Source organism: Phacochoerus africanus, chromosome 10, assembly GCF_016906955.1.
Source record: "Phacochoerus africanus isolate WHEZ1 chromosome 10, ROS_Pafr_v1, whole genome shotgun sequence".
Classification (NCBI taxonomy): Eukaryota; Metazoa; Chordata; class Mammalia; order Artiodactyla; family Suidae; genus Phacochoerus; species Phacochoerus africanus.
Genome location: NC_062553.1, coordinates 112,245,106 through 112,268,190, shown reverse-complemented (window position 1 = coordinate 112,268,190; position 23,085 = coordinate 112,245,106). Strand labels below are relative to the sequence as shown.

Below are 23,085 nucleotides of genomic sequence, written 5' to 3'. Positions count from 1 at the left end.
AAACAAAAAACCTCACTCAAAAAAAAGTAAAATTATAGCTTTGATACATGAAATAATAAAGGGTTGAAAATTCCCAACTAGAATGTAAAGACACCATATTCTAAACCAAAACGCATAGCAGATATTTTGTAAATAATTTGTACTGCTGTAATCTATCACTAATGCAACATCCTGTGAAATATAAGCAGATTGGTATGAAACTAAGTAGCCATTCCCATTATTATTGTGCCACCTACTGGTATATAAGTGGTGGCACCTCAACTGCTCATTCAGGATTTTTAATGCAAAGATTGAAAGAATTCATTCCTTTTTAATTTATTTTTTATTTTTAATTTTGTCTTTTTGCCTTTTCTAGTGCCGCTCCCGCAGCATATGGAGATTCCCAGGCTAGGGGTCGAATCGGAGCTGTAGCCGCTGGCCTACACCACAGCCACAGCAATGCCAGATCCCGAGCCGTATCTGCGACCTACACCGCAGCTCACAGCAACGCCGGATCCGTAACTCACTGAGCAAGGCCAGGGATCGAACCCACAACCTCATGGTTCCTAGTCGGATTCGTTGACCACTGAGCCACAACGGGAACTCCAAGGAATTCATTCTTAATTTAAAACACAATTGTGGCACCTGTAAACAAAAAAATAAGGAAGATTATATCTAGTGGGAAGTTTTTGTTGAAAATATAAAGCTAATTCAGACACACACTACAACATAGATGAACCCTGAGGACATTTCGCTGAGTAGCCAGTCACAAAAGACAAATCCTGTATGATTCCACTTACTTAAGGTATGTAGAATAGTCACACTTATAGAAACCGAAAGCAGTGTAGTGTTTGCCAGAGACTAGGGGAGGAGGAAACAGGAAGTTGTTTAATGGGTGTGGATTTTCAGTTTTGCAAGATAAAAAAATTCTGGAAATTCGTCGCACAGCATGTGTAATTAACACCACCGACACTTCGTTGTCTTAGGCTAAGATGGTAAATTTTGTGTTATGCGTTTTTTACCACAGTAAAAAAAAAAAAAAAAACTATCTAAAAAATTCCCTTCCTGCATTTATGGCTTTAATTTGGGACAAAGAGTAGAGACCGAAAGGAATCATAATGGCCCTGGTCAGTCATGATAGGTGGAGACTCATTTTCACCGGAATGAATCGTTTGAGTTTGCTGCCAGTAGAGGGAGACATTCACCCTAATCCACCAAAGGCACCGCACCTTTGCAAAAAGACTGGCCTGGGCAATGTGACTGGAGGTGATGAAAGCTTCCAAACCTAGGGCTCCTTAGCTTTACCCTCTAACCACTTGAGCTAGTATATTAAAACATTTCCCAGCTTGCTAACTACAGGAATATCTTATCAGGGCAGTTTCAGGGCATGGAGAAGGGGGTTTAGTTGAGGTGGGATTAGAAGAGCCCACTTAGGGATACTTGTAGCTATGAAAATGGCAGCAGCAGATAATAAACGACTTTCCAAAAACTTGGCTGAGAAGGGAAGGAAAGAGACAAAAAGAAGCTAGTGAGGTCAAGGGGATGAGGGAATTGAGATGAGAGAAACCTGAGGCTATTCATCAGCTCCTGGGAAAGAAGCTGGTAAAATGAAGGGAATGAATGCAAATGAATGGAGTAATTGACAGAACTGGGTCCTGAGAAGGCAGGAGCCCAGCCAATGGTCTGATTTTAATTACCAGGAGAGAAAGGAAAGGAGGTAGGGGTCTACTGCAGGGAATGTGTTGGTGGAGATGGGAATTCGAGGAGACGTAGTCAATTACCTTAGATTTTTAAAAATCTTTACAACCTGAGAATTTAGTCTACTACTTAGTACTGCCATTCAGAAGACAAGGGACCTAAGACAGAGGGGGCAGTTTACCCAGTCAGGTTGTCTATAAATCGTGAAAGAATCACTGAACAGGATTCTGCCCTGGTCTCCTTCTTCTTGGTGGTCTTATGTCAGTCAGCCCACATTCTCCCCGTCTCTGAAGGCTGGGGAACAGTGGGCTGTGCTAGGACTTCATACCACCAGGCTCCCCTCCTAAAAGCAGGCTTCTCTCATCACCTAGAGTCTCCTTGAAGCAGGTGTAGGAAGCAACTCATACCTTGCTTGGCAGCTGTATTAAAGAGTTAGTTTCCTGTAGGAATTGGGTGTACATTTCAAGCCTTGTCCTCTTAAAAGTATTCATGGCAAAGACAAGATGTATGTAATAGATGTGAATTACTTTTCAGGTCACCCATTTGCGGTAGCTGTGTTTGAGGATCACGTGTGGTTCTCTGACTGGACTATGCCATCGGTAATAAGGGTGAACAAGAGGACTGGCAAAAATAGGGTACGTCTCCGAGGCAGCATGCTGAAGCCCTCATCACTGGTTGTAGTTCATCCATTGGCAAAACCAGGTACACTGGACACGGTTTCTTTGGCTGACATCCACAACTGTTTTAATTGTTTGATGACAGGTGTTGGGGGGGGCGGTGTTGTAATTCTCACTAGTTTGGGTAGATGTTAAGATTTCCTGAGATGTGGATTTTGTTTAAACTCGGGTAATGAGTTTGGGCTTTATCCCTCCAACCTCATTGTCTCATCTCCTGAGCAGCTGTTACTTAATTGCTCCTTTTCAAAGACTCTTGGGTTAAAGGCACTGAGGATGAGGGCAGGGATGGGTGGGGGGAATACTTTAGAAACCTGCAGTGGAAGCTTCTATCCAAGGAGCCTATCCTTACCTCCTGAGAGTGCCAGGGAGTGAACATCAGCCAGGAGTAAGGAAGCAAATGGAAAAGGCACCTAGTGTCCCACAGCAACTGGTCTTTCCCAGTCACCCTTTGCCAGGTTGACCAATGATGACTGCGGAAATAGGATTCCTATCTTTCCAAATAGCTTCTTGAAGAAAAGTACTGGCTAAACTCAGTAAGTACTCATAAGGGAATAACATTCTGAGCTTATCTTAGAACCAGTGGCTCTTTATAGGAATTCTTCTGAAACAGCTCTTGATATAAGCTCCGTTTAGATACAGAGTTTCTCTCGCCCAAAGTGGTATGTTGTGATTTGCATTGGCAGCATCCTTTTCAGCTCCAAGCCCATCTGTGAATGCATGTCTTCTCCCTGCTAGGAACAAATCCCTGCTTACACCAAAATGGAGGCTGTGAACATATCTGCAAAGAGAGTTTTGGAACTGCTCAGTGTTTGTGTCACGAAGGTTTTCTGAAAGCCCCAGATGGAAAAATGTGTCTGGCTCTGAATGGCCAAGAGATATTGGCAGGTAATATGGTAAATTATGTGGCTAAATTATCTGACTTTGGCTCAGGAATATCATTCTACATGGATTCCTATGCTGATTTTTAATATTTTGATTTTTAATATTTTGTATTATTAAAAGCTCTCTTGCTTTTAGGGGTACCAAGTTGTCTTTTTTTTCCCCCCTCTGATGAGTTTGGGCTCTTTAATAAAAACTAAATTCAACTGACCTCCTCTTGCTGTAAAATTAATGAATGGAAGGAGTTCTCTTGTGGCATATTGGGTTAAGGGTCCGGCATTGTTACTACAGCGGCTTGGGTCACTGTCGTGGTGTGGGTTCAATCCCTGGCCTGGGAATAGCCACATGCCATGGGTGTGACCAAAAAAAATGGAATGAATGGAAGATAATATTCAAAGTCTTAGGTTGCTGTGCTCCTGCCCCCCATTTATGATGGAGTAACCCATCCTTGGAAATAAGTGGCAGTATTCTACCAACTCAGGGAGTATTCAAAGACATTTTCTTTAGAAGTTTTATGGCCTCAAGTTTAGAGGTCATCATATACTAGCCCCCTGCCACATGACTGCCTTAAGATGAAAAGCAAAGGCCTTTATAAGAAGTAAGTTTTGGATAACAAACAAGTGTGGAAAATCCAGCTTGAGAAGGCTGTGATCCACATTGTGTGTGTGTGTGTGTGTGTGTGTGTGTGTGTGTGTGTGTGTCTTTTGTCTTTTTAGGGCCGCACCCATGGCATGTGGAAGCTCCTGGGCAAGGGGTCTGATCGGAGCTATAGCTGCCGGCCTATGCCAGAGCCACAGCAATGCCAGATCCGCGCCACATCTTCAACCTACACCACAGCTCACGGCAATGCTGGATCCTTAACCCACTGAGCGAGGCCAGGAATTGAACCCGCAACCTCATAGTTCCTAGTCGGATTTGTTTCCACTGCTCCATGACGGGAACTCCTGATCCACATTTAAAAAAACTAGACATGACTTTGAGGAAGAGTTAGATCTAATACAACATGTAACCAGTAGGACTGATTTGCTTCCCTTGAGTGTTCATCCAAATAATTAAGGTGAATTTGGATTTATCTTTTGATATCTTATACCAAAGAGCACTTCAGTTTTAGTTTAGTTGTTTTAAAAAATTCGTATTTATTAGATAGGCATGGTATACGTGAGATGACAGATTAATTTACCCATGGACCTAAATTGGATATTTTGGATTTTCAGAACTTTCTGTTAGTTATTGCCTTAGGATTGCAGTTCTCAATCTTTTTGGTTTCAGAACCTTTTTATGTTCTTAAAAAATGGTTGAAAACCTCAAGAGTTTTTGTTTGTGTGGGCTGTCTATCAAGATTTATGATATTAGAAATTAAAACTGAGGGAGTTCCCATTGTGGCTCAGCAGGTTACGAACACAACTAGTATCCAAAAGGACACAGGTTCGCTCAGTGGGTTAAGGATCTGGTGTTGCTGTGAGCTGTGGTGTAGGTCACAGATGCAGCTCAGATCTTGTGTGGCTGCGGCTGTGGCTGTGACTGGCAGCTGGAGCAATGATTGAAGTTCCATATACCACAGAACTTAGGGTGCAGCCCTAAAAAGCAAAGAAAAAAAAAAAAAGAGCGCGTGCGAGAGAAATTAAAACTGAAAAAGTTAATATCCCTGTTAAAGTTACAATGAGATTCTATGTGAACATATTTTTATGAAAATAAATGAAATAACTTTATTTTTCCAAGAAAATATGTAGCGAGAAGAGTGACATTGTATTCCCTTTACGTCTGTAATGACTGGCTTAAAAGGGGGCAGCCAGCTTCTCCCATCTGCCTTTCTGGTAAGGCTGTTGCTGTGTTGTTTTGGTTGAAGTCTATAAAGAAAATCTGGCTCAGACAGACATGCGGCTGGAAAAGGGAGGACTGCTTAGTAGCCCTTTCAGATGCCTTTTGTGTATATCTTCTTTTGATATTATATCAGAGCTAGATAGGTGGTAGGTGTTTTGGGAGGTAATAGCAATGTTGAACTTGAGGCCATGCCAATGAACTTTGTCTTCTGCTTCATTAAAACCCAGTGACCTGTTTTGTACTTTAAGTGGGTCTTTTGCCATGCATGATTTTGTAGCATTAGGTTTGGGTCATTTAAAAATATTTATTGGAGTTCCCATCATGGCTCAGCGGTTAACTAGGAACCATGAAGTTATGGGTTCGATCCCTGGCCTTGCTCAGTGGGTTAAGGATCTGGCGTTGCCATGAGCTGTGGTGTAGGTCACAGATGCAGCTCGGGATCTGGCATTGTTGTGGCTGTGGTGTAGGCCGACGGCTACAGCTCTGATTAGACCCCAGCCTGGGAACCTGCATATACCACGGGTACAGCCCTAGAAAAGACAAAAAAATAAAAAATAAATAATAAATAAAAATATTGATTGACTAGAATTTCCTAGTGATACAGCAAGCTAAGGATCTGGCATTGTCGCTGCAGGGGCTCAGGTCACTGCTGTGGTGTGGGTTCAATCCCTGGCCCAGGAACTTCCCATGTATGCCTTGAGCCTGGCCACCCAAAATTGAATTATACAGATCTTCCAAATGTCTCATTAATATACCTATAATCACATTCACTAATTATTAACATCAAACTCATCAGAAGTTTTGAGTGTCAGGATTGTGTGAAGCTCAAAGTGGTGGAAATATTTCCAGAGTTCCATTTTGCACTTTAGAGCTCAAATTTTATTATTGGCAACAAGCACTGTGACTTAATTTTCCTGGAAGTGATAGCATCACTTAATTCATTTTTGAGAAAAGGCCAAATCTCTGAATGTTAATGACATAGTTTGTCCATCATTCTTTAAGGTAAAAACTCATGCTTGATGAAAAAGAGAGGCCAGTTTTAGCTTGAAACTCTGAGAGTTCACAAGTGCCTTTCCTCCAGATGGTCATCAGAATGTCAGGAAAACAGTCTTTTGAGTGTGCTTCTCATTTCATTAGGCAGAATATTAAAGAGCCAAGTAGCCTGTGGTCAGGATTTTGTTTTAATTAATAATTTTACTGTTTCATCATGGGCTCCTAAAGGTGAAAATGGGCTGTGTCTGTATGTGGGCACACGCGCGCGCATGTTTGTGTGTGCGTGTGTGTGTGTGTGCGCGCGCGCGTGCGTGCGTGCGTGTGTGTGTGTGTGTGTGTGTGTGTGTGTGGCAGCAAGGAACATGTCCACCAGTAGAAAGCATGTCCAGTAGCATGACTTGATACAAACTAAAGCAGCACACTTTCACTCATCCCTGCTTTTGCCCCATCAGTATCAACGTCGGCACAGTGAAAATAATACCACAGTTATTTGCCTTTTTTGAAAATAGCTTTGATCTTCTGGACTCCATGCAATGAGACCCTGGGGATCCCGAGACCCCGCTTAGTATTTTAGGGCATCTATTTTTCTCATGTCCTGAGGAGTTGTATCAATTCCAGGCATATGTTAAGTTATGGCTTGTTTATACCCTTCCACATTTCTTTTTCCTTTTCTTTCTTTCTTTCTTTTTTTTTTTTTTCGTCTTTTTAGGGCCCCACGCATGGCATATGGAGGTTCCCAGACTAGGGGTACAATTGGAGCTATAGCTGATGGCCTACACCAGAGCCACAGCAATGCCAGATCCGAGCCGAGTCTGCAACCTACACCACAGCTCACGGCAATGCCAGATCCTTAACACCCTGAGCGAGGCCAGGGATGGAAACTGCGTCCTCGGGTTTGCTAACCACTGAGCAACAACGGGAACTCCCCTTCCACATTTCTAAATACAAGTCAAATCAGGCTAAAATAAATGTTGAAAGCCGTCTAAAGGAGAAGCGGTATATATAAAAGGGAGGTTGGGGAGGGAGTTCCCATTGCGGTGCAGCAGAAACAAATCCAGCTAGTATCCATGAGGATGTGGGTTTGATCTCTGGCCCTGCTTAGTGGGTTGGGGATCTGGCATTGCCATGTGCTGCAGTGTAGGTCGTAGATGTGGCTCAGGTCCCACATTGCTGTGGCTGTGGTATAGGCCAGCAGCTGTAGCTCCGATTCGACCCCTAGCCTGGGAACTTCCATATGCCATGAGTGCGGCCCTAAAAAGACACACACACACAAAAATATTAAAAAAAAAAAAAAAAAAGCAGGTTGGGGAGAGCACCTGACTAATTTGTCCTCAGTAAGGCAGGCTATAATTATGAGCTGATTATATTCATAAGGATTTTACTTTTATTGTTTTTACCAGTACCTGAAAGAGTCCTGTCTTTCTTCCCTACTGGCTCCCCCCACCCTCAATCCTCAAGTGCACGGAGTGAAGCTGAGAGGGTGTGGTGTAAGGGGGGAGGTTTTCTAAGTCACCAAGACCCTGCCAGTTTCTCTGAATCCTCCTGCTCACAACCAACAAACAGCCATGAATGTAAATTAACTCATACTTTTCTTGAATCACAGAAGACAAATGAATGGTATCTGTTGACCTTCAACAGGTCGTGGGAAAGATCTGAGTGATGGAGTAATGCCTATGGACACCTTACCCAGGAGCAGAGAGCTTGAAGATAACCTTACAGGATCTCAACACATTCTAGTGGCTGAAATCATGGTTTCAGGTACGAATAATCGGTTCTTCAATATAACTTTGGTTCCCACAATTTCCATCCTACTAATTAGAAATTCTGAATAATCTAAGTTAATGTTGACTAAATCTACACAACGCTGGTGAAGCCAGACTTTGGACTCAAACTTGGGTCCTTTGCTGAATGGTTTGCCTGTGGAAGATGGCTCCATACTAGACTGAACATGAACTTTACCCATTGAGAGTCTTTGGATTGACTCTTTTTAGAAGAAATGTCACTTGGGAACAAAAATGAGAAATAGGCCAGAATAGATTTGGGTGTATCCACATCCTTACCTAGTATTTTTGGTATTTGGCCTATTTAGCTTTATCTCCATGGGTGTGAAAATCAGATGGCAATTGATAAGCAAATAGAGGTTGATCACTTCAGCTGCTCCAGAAAGCCCACAAACAGCAAATGTTTCAGTAGGTAACCACTTTACGGAACCTTATTCTTCTATATTCTGTATTCACTCACAAAGCCAGTGGATTGCCTATGGGGCTTGGCTCAGCCCTAAAGCTTCTGCAGGCCCCACTCCTTCTTCACTTTGGGTCTCTTGCCTTTTGATGAGGGCAGCTCTGCTTTGAAACATTTTGTTTGCTTATAATTCTGAGTAAGATTTTAACATTGTGTGTGGCTGAAAATAAGTTTGCGAACTCCAAGTGAGGACATCATATTCATACAACCACAAATTTTGTGGTCAGCAGACCCCCTTACAAGGATCTATTGGTGTGATTTTCTTTTTTTTTTTTTTTTTTTTGGTTGGCACCCATGGCATGTGTAAGCTCCTGGGCCAGGGATCAAGCCTGTGCCACAGCTGCCGCAACACCAGATCCTTAACCCTCTGTGCTACAAAGGAACTCCCTTGGTGTAATTTTGATAAAAAACAAAGAGGCGAATATTTTTAGTAATAATAATTTGTATGGATCCTTAGCAATTACCAGGTCCTTTAAATATATCCTCTACAAAAAACAAACAAAAAAAAAAGACAAAAAAAAGGAATTCCCTTTGTGGCTCAGTGGTTATCGAATCTGACTAGGAACCATGAGGTTGCAGGTTCGATCCCTGGCCTTGCTCAGTGGGTTAAAGATCTGGCGTTGCTGTGAGCTGTGGTGTAGGTAGCAGATGCGGCTCTGGTCCGATGTTGCTGTGGCTGTGACGTAGGCCGGCAGCTGCAGCTCCGATTGGACCCCTAGCCTGGGGACCTCCATATGCTGCGGGTGCAGTCCTGGAAAAGACAAAAAAAGGTAAATATATCCTCTAATCTGACTCTTATCACAATCTATCATTCTACAAATTTGAAAACTGAGACTAAGATACATTATTAGTGACTTGACCAAAGATGCTGAAAATTAGGACCAAGGAATTCATTCATATCAAGAAGAGAATTACTGGAAACATTGTCATGCTAGGAATATTATTTATTTGGTGACTCTTGATGTACCATGCACTGTGCTAAGTGCTGGGGATGACATACTGAGATCAATGTAGCCGCAGTCTCCAAGATCACAGTCTGAGGTGGAGACAAACAGTAAGATAGACTAAAACAATATGCGTGACAAACATTAGCAGTGGAGAGAACTTTTATCAGTCACTGTGGATCCTGGAGGCTCATAGAGGATGTTCTGAAAAACTAATGTTTGGGGGACTCAAAGACCAAGATGGGTGACAGATAGAAATTAGGCCACACGGGGAGTGACAAAATGGCTGAAGATCTGAACGCGGATTTAATAGACTGTGTTTGCTTTCATACCTGGAGACTGCATTCTGCCTCATGCAGAATAAATGAAATGGTCTCTGGTGAAGATGACTTCATCTTTCCCTCCCTGGATTGCAGTCTATTTTGTCCTATCCTGTGAAGTTTTAGTTCTGCCTGTGTTGACCTAAAAGCATCTTATGTATGTTTTGTCCTGAGATTTCATTTCAAACGAGTATCCCTGCCCAAGAGTTTGAAAACTTGATATTAGATTTTAGGTCAATATATTTTTATTCCCCAAAGACACGCAGGGTGATATGTAGCAAGTAGATCTGTGTACAATGAGGCAGAGAGTCCATCATAAAAATTTGACATTGCATTGTCAATTTTTCTGAAATCATGAATTCTTAATGTATAAAATGTAAAATTCTTAACGTGGCCTACTGAGCCCTGGAGAAACTAGCCTGAAACCACCACATGGGCCTCGGCTGGTGCCCTTCTATCCCCAGCTTTCTCTGCCTGCTTCAGTTACAGTGCAGGCATTTTCTCCACCTGCAAGGCTCTTTCCAGCGCTCCCTGCCCCACCCTCCACCAAGTCTGGGTATCTTCAGATCTCAGCTCAAGGTGCTCTTTCTCAGAGAGCCTTTCCCAGTCTCCTGACCAGGTGAGACGAGTGCTGTTTTGGCTCTCTGGGAAGCCAGCATTGTTTCTTAACTGTGCTTATTACTCCTATTCTGCACGAATTAATCCTGTAAGGAAGCAGAGCCCTCATCTGCATGCTCTACCTGGTGTGTCTTCTCACACAGGGGTGTGTGCAGCCACACATCTCTGTATTTGGGGCCCTCGTTAGGGTCTGGTATATAGTAGGCACTTCGAAAGAATTAATTTTATTAGTTTTACTAACAAGCCCTAGCAGCTTTTCTAGGGTGATAAAGCTAAATCTGATTCAGGCTGTCACAATATTCTTCTTGGGTATGTATATTTTATAATTCTCCAAAGATTTTTGAATACGTCACTTTTTCTTCACATTCTTAGAACAGTCATGTGAAGTAGACAAAAGAGAAACTGTCCCCTGTATTGTATTTTGTTTATCTATCTATTTATTTATTTAGCTTTCTAGGGCTGCACCCGCAGCCTATGGAAGTTCCCAGACTAGGTGCTGAATCGGAGCTGCAACTGCCAGCCTACACCACAGCCATAGCCATGCCAGGTCTAAGCCTTGTCTACGCCACAGCTCAAGGCAACACTGGATCCTTAACCCAGTGAGTGAGGCCAGGGATCCAACCTGCGTCCTCGTGGAGACTAGTCAGGTTTGTTACTGCTGAGCCACAACAGGAACTCCAGTCCCATGTATTTTATTTTATTTTATTTTGTCCTTTTGCCTTTTCTAGGGCTGCCTCCAAGGCATAGGAGGTTCCCAGGCTAAGGGTCTAATTGGAGCTGCAGCCGCCGGACTATGCCACAGCCACAGCAATGCAGGATCCAAGTCATGTCTGCAACCTACACCACAGCTCACGGCAACACCGGATCCTTAACCCACTGAGCAAGGCCAGGGATCGAACCCGCAACCTCCTGGTTCCTAGTTGGATTCGTTAACCACTAAGCCACAACGGGAACTCCCAGTTCTGTGTATTTTAGAACAGAGGCACATAAAGCGAGGGCATTCCTCCCTTCCGCAGCCAGTCTGTGGCAGAAAAAACTCCAGCTATGGCCCATCCCTCCTGCAACTACTCATCCCTTGCTTTTCATTATGCAAAGCTGCCTTGGAGTTTGCAAGTTACCAAGTAAATCCCGAGTCATATTCTAATTTAAGATAATTCTGCAAGTGATTTAAAATGTCTTAGGTAATAGGATACTGTCCACCATACACTCTGCACAGCCTTTTGATTTGGGAGCTTGTCTTCCAGATAAATGCCAAATCAAACGGATAATTGATTTAGTCTGAACTTATCCATCTCAAAGAGTCACGAGTGGCAGGAAGTGACCAAGCAAGCGAAAGGCATGTGTTCCCACAAGAGAAATCTTCTCGCTCAAATAGCTAAGCAAATCAAACGCAATTACCCAATGTCTGCATTCGCATGACACCTGAATCCTGCTTAGATCATTTAACTTTCTTTAATTTCTGGGCAACTTTGGGGGGCCTCTCTTGTTCTCATGAGCAAACTTACCAGTGAAAAGACAGAAGATTATATCCTACTGCAGTATGTCAGATACCCTTAACTCCAACAGGGTGGAAGCATTTGAGAATGATTATGTACATAAGCAAAGAAAAAAAAAATTCACTCATGTTTATGGCTCAACATGCAACTCCATCCCCCAGGGCATTTGCATTTCAGTGGCGTATGAAATGAAGTGATCCATTTACAGCATTCAGTTTGTACGGTTCATGACTCCATAAAAGTGCCTTGAGGTTTGCAAGTCACTGAATAAATCATGATAATAAAGTTACATTTTGACATACATATTCTATTATCTATGAAACATAATTTTAGTAAATCGACAATAAATCTTTTTATGATTAAATCGCTTTGCCATGTTGATACACAGATCTACTTGCTATATATTAGTCTATGCTCCCGTGCGGGATAAGAATATATTGACCCTTTTTATATATCATGATGGTTGGAAATTCTCAAATAGGCAATATGATTTTTGAAATTCAAGTCCATTTACTCCTAGAAATTTTACAGTTCAAGTTTTCAAATTCTTTTTAAAAAAAAAATTGTAAACAAGTTCAAACGGAGGTCTTTGAACACTGCATCATTCTTGTAAGACTAAAGATTTGTTGAGAGCATGTAAACAGAAACACATGGCTTGTGGATCCTTTAATATAGATCTAGCTTAAAGGTCAACACGGTGTTTCTTTTTGGAGGTTAACCTATCCCAGATCTTGGGAAAGGAAGTGCTGGCATGTTCTGTAGACCCCCAAACATTAAAATCCATTTTCTTCTCTGAGGTCTGGAAATAATCTGATGGGGTTCTCACCATGCAGATGACGAGGACTGCGGCGCTGCGGGATGCAGTGCGCAGGCGCAGTGTGTTACAGAGGGAGAGGACGCCACGTGTCAGTGTTTGAAAGGATTTGCTGGAGATGGAAACCTGTGTTCTGGTAAGAGCAAAGGCCAAATACACATAATATCTGGAAAATACTGAATCAAAAACATCCTCTCAGATCATACCGATGCAAAATCTCCGGAAGGATTTATGTGATCAGCGGGATTGAATGTTGTTTGATACTAGCTAAAAAGATCATGGAGGTAGGCATAGAAAACTGAAACGTTTAATATCGTGTTAGATTACACGGCGTTTACATTAACGTGCCGTAATATATGCAATTGACATTAAGTATAAAGAATTTATAATTAGCTTCTGAAGTATGAATCTGAGTTCAAGTCAAATTTATAAATGCCTTAATTCCAATAAAAGCACCCCCCCCCAAAAAAAGCTTAGGTCATAAGTTTTCATTGTTAAGTGGGTTTTGCTGAATGGGTTTCTATTTGGTATTGATAGTCATTACTGTAAAAATCTCACATCTTACGGTCTGAAACTCTGGCACAAAGTGATTTATTTACACATACTTAGCTAACTGAACACTGAGAAATCAATAAGAATTGATTCAGAAGTGAACTTGATGTCCAGGATGCAGGGCTTGTATTACATTTGCAAACAGAACCTATTCATGGCTGGATGATTGTATGAAAGACTATACTATTTTTTCCTGCTATTTTCATTTATACCAGGATTGCCTGCACGTTTCACTAGTTCATCATTTGTCCACAGATATAGATGAGTGTGAGCTGGGCACCTCGGTGTGCCCTCCTACCTCCTCTGAGTGCATCAATACCGAAGGTGGTCACGTCTGCCGCTGCTTGGAAGGCTACCAGGGAGATGGGATCCACTGTCTCGGTAAGAGAGCTGCGGGCTGAAGGAGGAGGGTGGAGGCAGGCCTTGGAGAATCACCAAACACGGGGCATGGTGGGCCGAGAAAAGATAGGATCTAATTGGGGTGACACACAAGTTAAGACCAAAAGAGGACCTGTGTGATCTGCTCACTCTGACATCTTTCAGTTCTTGGTAAACAGTCAAGTTCATCCCCTTTGGCCATGATTGGCACTCATCAGCCTCAGCGCTCTGTTTCCCCCTGGTTCTTTCTCTGGGTGAGCGACCTCAGGGCTTCATCAGGACTCCACATCGGGGTGGGGAACTGAACAGCACTTTCTTGGTCCCTAACGTGGGCTGTTGAACTGTGGTGAACAGCGGCGGCGGAGCTGATGTGGTTTTTGTTGGAGGTCCCCGCTGTAGGCAAACGAGAGGAGGGGTGGTTCTGGGAAAGGGCTCGCTGGCTGACTCTTGAGAAGTTCAAGCTGCTGACATTTAGCAAGCGAGGGATGATGAAGACCTCTTTCCTAATCGCCGTCCTCTGCCAAGTTCTGGGTGTGGCTGGAGGGTTGGGAGTTCACTTAGCAGATGCCAGGTACCATTCCAGGTGTCAGTAGCACGGCAGCAAGTGGAGACCTGCCTGAAGCCATCGTGGCCCAGTAAAATCGTTATCTCAAGTTTTACGGGGCTTTCAAATGTCTCTCTCAGTCTTTTCGTTCTGAAAACATAAAAATCTTTTCACGGCCAGGGGCAGATGCCCTGATAAAAACTAATATGGCACTGCTTTCTCCCAACATGCTGAGGTTGAAGATGAAACATCAGTCATGACTACCAATTGTCTGGATCTGGTCGGTTTAAATCAGACCTTTATCAGATTAGTTTTGCGGAGTCCACAGACATCTGTAAATGCTCTTTTAAGCACATATTTGGCTGTCAGTCAGGAAAATGTCACTGGGCTCATTAAGCAGGCTCACAGATAATTTAGACAAACAGGCTTTATATTTAATTGACTTTGAAGAAAAAAGGAAGGTATACTTTCTTGGATGCTTAAACTCACTATGCTCTGGACTCTCACCCTGCAACTCACCCACCTCCTTCCACGCAGCAGGGTGTCCTCGCCCAGCCTGCCCTGTTGGCACAGAGCCCTCGGGCCACCTGGAAGCCCTGGGCTTGTTCTTGTTCTCTGTGCTGCCTCCCTCCGTGCAGATATAGTGCTTTGAACCATGCCTAGCACATCGTAAGTGCCATAGAAAACAATGGTCGTTGTTATTCCTAAGAGTAGTTGTGTTTCCTGGCCAAGAGTCCATCTTTGTTTTTGCTTTTATCTCATTCTCAAGGTGATAGTTCATAGAGATTACAATAGGATGTCAGTTTGAAAAAGAACAAAGAAAAAGACTCCATTTGCACTAGTCAGGATAGAACTTCAATACGGCTCCAGGCAGCAGATGAGCACTGGCAGCATTTGGGTCAAGTGGTGCTGTGATGGGAGATGTGGTTCAGGACGATTAATCTGGTGCTGGTGTTTAGGAGTGGAGTGGAGGAGAGCTGGGATGGAGGGAAGGTAGAAGACTGCTCCTCTTAGAGCAGCAGGAAATTTTATAGAGAAAGGACTTCAATGTTAGGAGGGCAGTAACTGAGACAAGGAAAGGGGAGTCGTTGGGAAAGAAAATGATGCTTTCATGGAGTTCCCTTCATGGCTCAGCAGTTAACAAACCCGACTAGGATCCATGAGGATGTGGGTTTGATCCCTGGCCTCGCTCAATGGATTAAGGAGCCGGTGTTGTCATGAGTTGTGGTGCAGGTTGCAGACGAGGCTCGGATCCTGTGTTGCCGTGGCTATGGGGTAGGCTGGCAGCTGCAGCTCCAGTTTGACCTGGGAACCTTCATATGCCAAGGGTGAGGCCCTAATGAGCAAAAAAAAAAAAAAAGAAAAAACAACATGATGCCTTCGTTTGTTTCTGTGAAAAAAGGCAAAAATGTTTGCTCTGATCTGAACTTCTGAATGTTTACCTAGAGACTGTTAACCATCTCCACCCTTCCCACTGAGCTACTTATGCTGAGAAATTTCCTTTCCTTCCAACCAGTAGGGAAACTTCCAGTTTACCTGCCTGGGCATGCAACCGAGGGGCCCAGGTCATCTCTCTCTCCAACATGTATACTAGAATTTTTCAACCTAAAAATGTGTGGGACTCTGAGAACACGCAGTGTGACATGAATGGAAGATGCTCCCCTTCCAGAATATTGGTGTTTCCAATTGTACAATCCTCTGTTCTCCTCCACACCCCACTTCTTTCTACTCCCTTTTTCTGGCAGATATTGATGAGTGCCAACTAGGCATGCACACCTGTGGGGAAAATGCCACCTGTACAAATACGGAGGGAAACTACATCTGCACATGTGCTGGCCGCCCCTCTGAACCCGGACGGGTTTGCCCTGGTAGGTTGGTGGGTGGTCCAGATCCCAGGGGAGGAACTTGATTCTGAAAAAAACTCTGTACCCAAGTGTATTTCCATTAGAGATTCTAGAAATCATTTGGTTCAATCAGGCTGGAGAGTTTACTTTCCTGATTAGGTTGATGCTGGGGCTCAGAATGTGAAATGGTCCAAGTTTTCTTAATTTAATAGCATCTGGAATAAATCCTTCTTTATTACTTACAATTCAATAAAGGTGGGAACCCAGGTGGTTCTCTTTAACTCTGCAGCTAATGTCCTGATTTGTAATGTTGATTTTGGGGGCTGCTGGAAAAACTCTTCAGGGCGAGACAGGTTGGGGAAGATATCTGGACTCTTAGCAGTTTTTGAATCCCTTTAAAAGATTTTAAAATATTCCTTTAATAAGTCAGTATTTCTTGATCTGAATTACAACTTTAAAAAATGTTGATAAGGTTGATTTCTGTTTCCTGAACCCTCCCCCCATAACAGCAGTATCTTCTCACCATCAGCACCCCAGTGGGGGGGCTGGCTTCATAGACCCAAAAGCCAGGATCAGAGGCTCTGTCCCTGTCGCTGCCAGCGATGATTTACCCGTCTCGGTTCTGCAAGCAGAAAACATCCTAAGAACGGAAAGTTCTGCACTTGCTCGGGTCTCTGGTTTTTTTTTAGCATATTATTTTCTCAAATAATTTGCTCTTCTTAAAGGATCGAAAGACTGGTAATATTCATATTGTCAGCAACACATCCTAATGTTTTCTTTTTAAAGAGCAGCGAACCATTTAAAGGAAGGGACTTTACCACTTTGGCATCCTCTCTGTTGTGGTGACATTCATTTCCTTTCTATCCAAGTCACTCTTTTCTTGTCTTTGAGGGTTCCCCTAAAAGTTAAATCATTTTTAGAAGAAAGCACAGTGTGAGAGAAATGTTTAAGACTCCCTGGAACCTGGGGGTATTGGCCTGTGCAATGGGGAGTCATTTCTAAGCCATGAAGAGCTCCTGTTGTTCAGTGAGCCCCCCTTCAAGCTAACTGTTGTTTCACACAGCGTGTGTTTGTGGATGACAGCTGCGCTTTTATAGTGAGCTCCGTGACTTGGGGTTCGCATGGTCTTAGGATTGACCTTTCTCTTACGTGCCTCCAATATGCTTTATGTCAAATCGTACTGAACCTAAAGAAAGAATGGCTGGCTTCATGGTGAATGGTAGGCAGTCTGGTTAGGAAGGTGCCACTGTTGTTCCGTATCCCAGCTATTATTCTGTATCACAAAGTGTTCCCAGAAACTAGTGCCTGATATTGATCATCTGAAAGACCCCGATCGCTTCAGAAAATAAAAGAAATGCCTTTGATTCTTCTAGACCCTACTCCACCCTCTCACCTCGGGGAGGATGGCCGCTATTCTGTGAGAAATAGTTACTCTGAATGCCCGCCGTCCCACGACGGGTACTGCCTCCACGGTGGTGTGTGTATGTATATTGAAGCCGTTGACAGCTACGCCTGCAAGTAAGTCAAACTATTTTTCTGATGGTTCAGAGATAGGATATTGCAGCCCAGAACTTTTAGTGGCTTGATAAAATTTATATGAAGATTGTTTTCCATAACTAGGTTTTTCCATAGGGGAAAATATGTAAATAAATATACATGTATAAATTGTGTGCGTGTGTATTGCACTCTCTCTATATATTACATCCTGTCCCCTGGTGCCAGTGGTAAATATAAAATTTGAGCAATTGGTTATTTTTCATTTTATTTAAATAATTTGATGTTGCTCTTTGTAAAGTCTGGGATTAAACTGAGAATTTATGATTTATTTTCTGCTGAATAGATGGAAAGCATCCACACTGTCTCTGAATTTAATAAAGGGTTGAATATGTTCATACTGGACGTGTTGCCTTCAGTTCTCAAAACTAATATACACACGTACATGTATATATATGTGTGTATCTATTTACTTTACTTCCCAATAGTTGGAGGTGACATTGTTCTTTTTTGGTAAGAAGTGCTGGATGCAGCCACGGCTGCCTTCTGCTCTGTGGTCCCCATGACGGTTTCAGGGAGCAAATTGTCAGCTCCCACCATACTCACTTGGAAAGCCCACCCCTCCAAGTCCTTAACGAAACCACACCGATAAGGTCTAGTTCTGTATCAAATTTTACTTTGTTGTTGTTGTTGTTGATTCCCTCTCTCTCTCTCTCTTTTTTTTTTTTTTTGTCTTTTTTTTAAGGGCTGTGCTTGTGGCATATGGAGATTCCCAGGCTAGGGGTCTAATTGGAGCCGTAGCCACCGGCCTATGCCAGAGCCACAGCAACGTGGGATCCGAGCCGCGTCTGCAACCTACACCACAGCAACGCTGGATCCTCAACTCGCTGAGCAAGGCCAGGGACCAAACCCGCAACCTCATGGTTCCTAGTCGGATTCGTTAACCACTGCGCCACGATGGGAACTCCCACAACTGGACTCTTGACTCATACCTTCCTCTGTGCCTGAGGAAGGAGTGATAAAATATTCCAGTTTTCATGAATAGATGCTACCAGCATAAAGGCTTTATTTTATCAATAATCATCAGCAGAAACATAGTCTAAATTATTAGAATAAGTTACAAATTTATGTTTGTTACGAAGTGTATGGCCTTGCATTATAGGTCATGACCGCCTGATAAAAACGGTGAAAAATGCTCATGAATATTAGCAACAATGACTCAGTTCATATCTTCTTCTTGTTCCAAATAGCACAGTTATAAAAACAAGTATCTTCGCAATGGTTTGTGTTTCTCTCTGATACTTTACCTTCGCGTGATAAAAGACATTATGATAATGAAGGGGACTGCAGGGTTACATGTGGCAGTTGGTGCATTAATTTCATTTGGACCCAATAGCGGCAATTCATTACATGATTCGTGAACTCTTTAACACACTGCTTTTCTTTCTGTCATTAAATCCTGATGAAAATATCATATTCCCCTGATAATGTTTGAAACATGAGTTGCTACAAAATGACAATTAAACTGGAGCTAACACTTAAATTTAAGCACCTTTAATCAAAAGCCATATTTTAAAATATCACCGGAGTTCCCATTAATCTGGATCATAACTTTGTTTTTGAATTCTCTATTTAATAAAAACATAGTTTAATCAAACATTCAACCCTTCCCTGCCCCAATGACCTCACCCTTGTATTTTTAAAATTCAATAGTAACACGTCTCTAGGGAGTGCTTCCCAATCCACCTTTTATTGGAAACATTTCATAGGCATCATTCTGCACAGAGTGTTCTTTATGTTGCAAGGAGGTTAATAAAGGAACGCTCCTCCTTCCCAGCGTGGAGGCAGCAAAAGCCCCCTCAGATCCAGAGCCCCCTGGCTGCCCCGAGGGTGCAGAGCACATGAAAGCTGAAGTCTCCAGGTCCAAGGACCAACTCACAGGTTCCTTGCTCTGCAGGCTCTCGGAGGACTCCACACCTCCTGAGCACAAAAGAGGGCCTCCTCCCTTTCATTCTGGTTTGACTTTGAACCAACACACCCCCTTCTGGGCCGGTCCCCTTCAGCCCAAGGTCCTTCAACATGGATGCTGTGAAACGTTTCATGAAAAAAAAGGGTCCTATGGCCAAATCAGCTAGAGAAATGCCGCATGTGCTAGCCTTCAATTCCTTTTGTGTGTATGTGTGTCTTTTTAAGACCACACCTGTGGCATATGGAGGTTCCCAGGCTAGGGGTCTAATCAGAGCTGTAGCCGCCGGCCTATGCCAGAGCCACCGCCACGCTTGATCTGAGCTGTGTCTGCAACCACGGCTCACGGCAATGCCAGATCCCACTGAGTGAGGCCAGGGGTCAAACCATGTCCTCATGAATCCTAGTCAGATTCATTTCCACTGAGCCACGACGGGAACTCCCTAGCCTTCAATTCTTGATCAGGCTACACCATAACACGTGGAAAGTCTCGTTGACCTTTGTTTAGTCCAGAATCGTCTTGCAATTATTTGACCATGGAAATGGAAACTTTTTGGCTAGAGAATCTCGTGTTTGGTATAGGAAAAGACTTGATTAAAACCCAAAGGACTAATAACGTGTGGCCCGCCCTTGTGAAGTATTGATTGACTGCTCTGGGCCTTGTAAGACTGAGCGGCTCTGGTATTGCAGCCTGCTTTGGCTCCTCAGGTCTCTTGTCACGTGCCTGGCACATTCCTTGAGACCCTAAAATCCCTGAGAAGAGTGGAAGAATGGCCATTAATATCCAGCAGTTTAAAATAAGCCATGATAGTAAATGTCTACCAGCAAGGACAGCTAGAATTAAAACAGCATCCAGGAAAGTCAGGAGTAACCTGCTGGCCCTTTTTGCTTCCTACACGCAGATCCTGCATTCTCTTGCAGGGTCAGTTCTGGAAGAATTAGTTTTTCAGAGGTGCACGGAGCTTAAAACCCTTTTTGGAAGTGGCCCAATGTAGCACAAAGAACACAGGCTTCATGTGATGCTTTTCCCGTGCTCCCTCTTCTCACCACGGGGTCTGGTATCAGTTCTCTGTGTATTTACTCCTTCACCTCCTTTTGGAATTAAGTGAGACATTGATATATAGACAGTGCCTCCAGTGGCCAAAGGGAAGAAATCCTAATAAGGGAATATCATGAAATGTTGAATATTTTTAAAGTTTGATGCTCCTGCAAAGAATAATGGAATATAGTTGTTTTACCTGAGATCCTGAGAGTTTCTGGAAGCATGCATTCCCAGTAGATGGCAGCATTGTTTCATTTACTCTCATTTGCAACTTGCCAACTTGGTCGCTGATAATTCCATTAACAACTTCCTGAATGAAACAGCAGGATGTGGCAGAGCAAAATGCCTCTTTTTCCTCCACTTGGTTTTCTCCCCCTTGAAGAAAGTGGGCAAACGCTTGTGTATCACTATTGAGACCTCTCAGGCCTGTCGTGGTTTTTCAAAACAGGAAAAGTGGTTTCCTCTGCAGGCTAGTCTGTGCTTCCAGTGCCGGCACTACTCGCATTCATTTGCATCCTGGTCTCAAGTGAAAGACTCTGCCTTCAGATTCTCCCTTCCTTTGACCCATGCTCATTGCAATCTGGCCAAACATTTGGTAGAAAACTCCCTTGGTTCTTAAGGCAGAGTTGCTTTTTACTGGTCTTAGAGCTCCACGGGATTGTAGCCTAACAGAAATTGGTCTTTCATCAGGGTTCTGCAGAGCCCTACAGAAGGGGCATGCAAATAATCCCCTACCAGCCCCAGGACCAAGAGACCGTCCATGTTGCGTTAGCTTGTAAATTAGAGCACTTTCAACTGACCACTGATTTGACTTTCCATTTGCTTCCAAAGAGCTAAAAGGCTGAAATGCAGAGGCTAAGAGATGGCTGGATGTTAAAATATAGGCGTTTTAGGCCGTGGCTCACTGCTGACCTCTGTTTGTGTGTTGTCACAGCTGTGTTTTTGGCTACGTTGGCGAGCGATGTCAGCACAGAGACTTGAAATGGTGGGAGCTGCGCCACACTGGCCTCGGGCGACAGCGGAACGTCACGGTGGTGGCCGTCTGCGTGGTGGTGCTGGTCCTGCTGCTGCTCCTGGGGCTGTGGGGGGCTCACTACTACAGGTGACTTTTCTGCCATTGGCTTTTTTTTTTTTTTTTTTTTTTTTGCTTTTTAGGGCCGCATCCACGGCATATGGAGGTTCTCAGGCTAGGGGTCGAATCGGAGCTGCAGGTGCCAGCCTACCCTACAGCTCTTCCATTGGCACTTTCAACCTCCTGCCAGCTCCTGCCAGAGGCTCCTTGAGATGAACTTCTTCTACACATTTGTTTCATTTAAAAACTGGAGTAATAGTAAAAGAAAACAAAAAATGGTCCAGGATGGCAATGCTCTACAACATCAGTGGTTTTACTGTTCCATTCCAGTCTTTGTCCATAGACCTAAGGAGTTTATGGAATTGTTATTTAATATCATGCATTTTTCTATTCCATGTTGTTCCTGTAGCATCACATGCTTTCTTTCCACCCAGCTCCCTCCTCACCAGCCTGCATAACTATAATTTTTCATGGTTGCCTTCCATTGAGTTGATATCCCATGAAGTATTAACTTTTGTTCAAGAAAATCAGTATCATCCCTGACTTGGAAGGAAATTTCTGGTCCTTGGAATTTATGTTTTTAGTAATTTCATGTTAAAAGTTTAAAGCTGTGGAATGATAGTATCTATACTTTTAAAAATAATGCTACATTAGGGTGAAGAAATGGGCATCACATTGTTTGCTCACTTCCTATTTTCTTAAAAAGTAAAACAGGGAATTCCCATCGTGGCCCATCGGTAACAAATCTGACCAGCATCCGCGAGGACTCGGGTTTGATCCCTGGCCTTGCTCAGTGGGTTAAGGATCCGGCGTTGCCATGAGCTGTGGTATAGGTCACAGATGTGGCTCAGATCCTACTTTGCTGTGGCTGTGGTGTAGACCGGCAGCTGCAGCTCCAATTTGACCCCTAGCCTGGGAACTACCATATGCCACAAGCACAGCCCTTAAAAAAAAAAGACAAAAAGAAAAAAAAAAGTAGCGCAGCATCCTCCACTGTCATCAATATTGAAAAGCATTTTCTGCTCTGTTGTAATTTTTTCTGGCATCTAGGACTTATTAAATGCTTCCTGTCGTTATTGTTATGATTTTCCATGAACTATAATCTTCCCCACGGAGTCACATATTCCAAACCCTTTTCTATTGTGAGACACAGGATTCTCAGGCAAAAACTTGAAATTTTAATTCAGTGGTCCATCAGTAACCATTGTACTTTTCAGCCTGGCATTCAATCAATATCCTGAATGTCTATAGGAAGAATATTGAATAATCAGTTGTTCATTCCACTGGACAGAATGTCAGAAGGAAAGTAGATGCTTGGCAAATAATGCAAGAAAAAACTGGAAGGAAGAAACTTAAGTCCATGTGTACTGTAGCTATTAAGTTGTTTTTTTTCTTATTCTATGGACTGTGACAAAGTAAGATTCTGCTAAGTTCAAATTAAAACTGCCAGCCGAAATGTTGCAATGTCGCTGATGTTTACCCATAAATACAGCTCTAGCATTGATTCTTTTTTTTTTTTTTCCTTTTGTCTTCAGGGCTGCACCTGCGGCATATGGAGGTTCCCAGGCTAGGGGTCTAATCGGAGCTGTAGCCGCCAGCCTATACCACAGCCACAGCAACATAGGATCCGAGCTGTGTCTGCGAACTACACTATAGTTAGGAGTATTACGTGATTTTCTTTAAAGAGTTAAAATCAGTTATTCTTCCCTTTATA

The 23,085-nt window shown here is 43.2% G+C and overlaps 1 protein-coding gene across 4 annotated transcripts in view; it reads left to right on the top strand.

Annotated features, from left to right (window-relative positions):
- EGF (epidermal growth factor) overlaps window positions 1-23,085 on the top strand; it is a 92,636-nt gene that overhangs the window by 61,026 nt on the left and 8,525 nt on the right. For 2 of the 4 annotated variants that reach the window (XM_047798846.1, XM_047798845.1), the window contains 8 exons: window positions 2,212-2,379; window positions 3,090-3,239; window positions 7,686-7,805; window positions 12,500-12,616; window positions 13,288-13,413; window positions 15,700-15,822; window positions 17,172-17,316; window positions 21,234-21,401. In XM_047798846.1, the coding sequence (XP_047654802.1) occupies window positions 2,212-2,379; window positions 3,090-3,239; window positions 7,686-7,805; window positions 12,500-12,616; window positions 13,288-13,413; window positions 15,700-15,822; window positions 17,172-17,316; window positions 21,234-21,401 (1,117 nt within the window). The remainder of the gene's footprint in view (window positions 1-2,211; window positions 2,380-3,089; window positions 3,240-7,685; window positions 7,806-12,499; window positions 12,617-13,287; window positions 13,414-15,699; window positions 15,823-17,171; window positions 17,317-21,233; window positions 21,402-23,085) is intronic. The other 2 variants (XM_047798848.1, XM_047798847.1) reach the window with 1 other exon arrangement.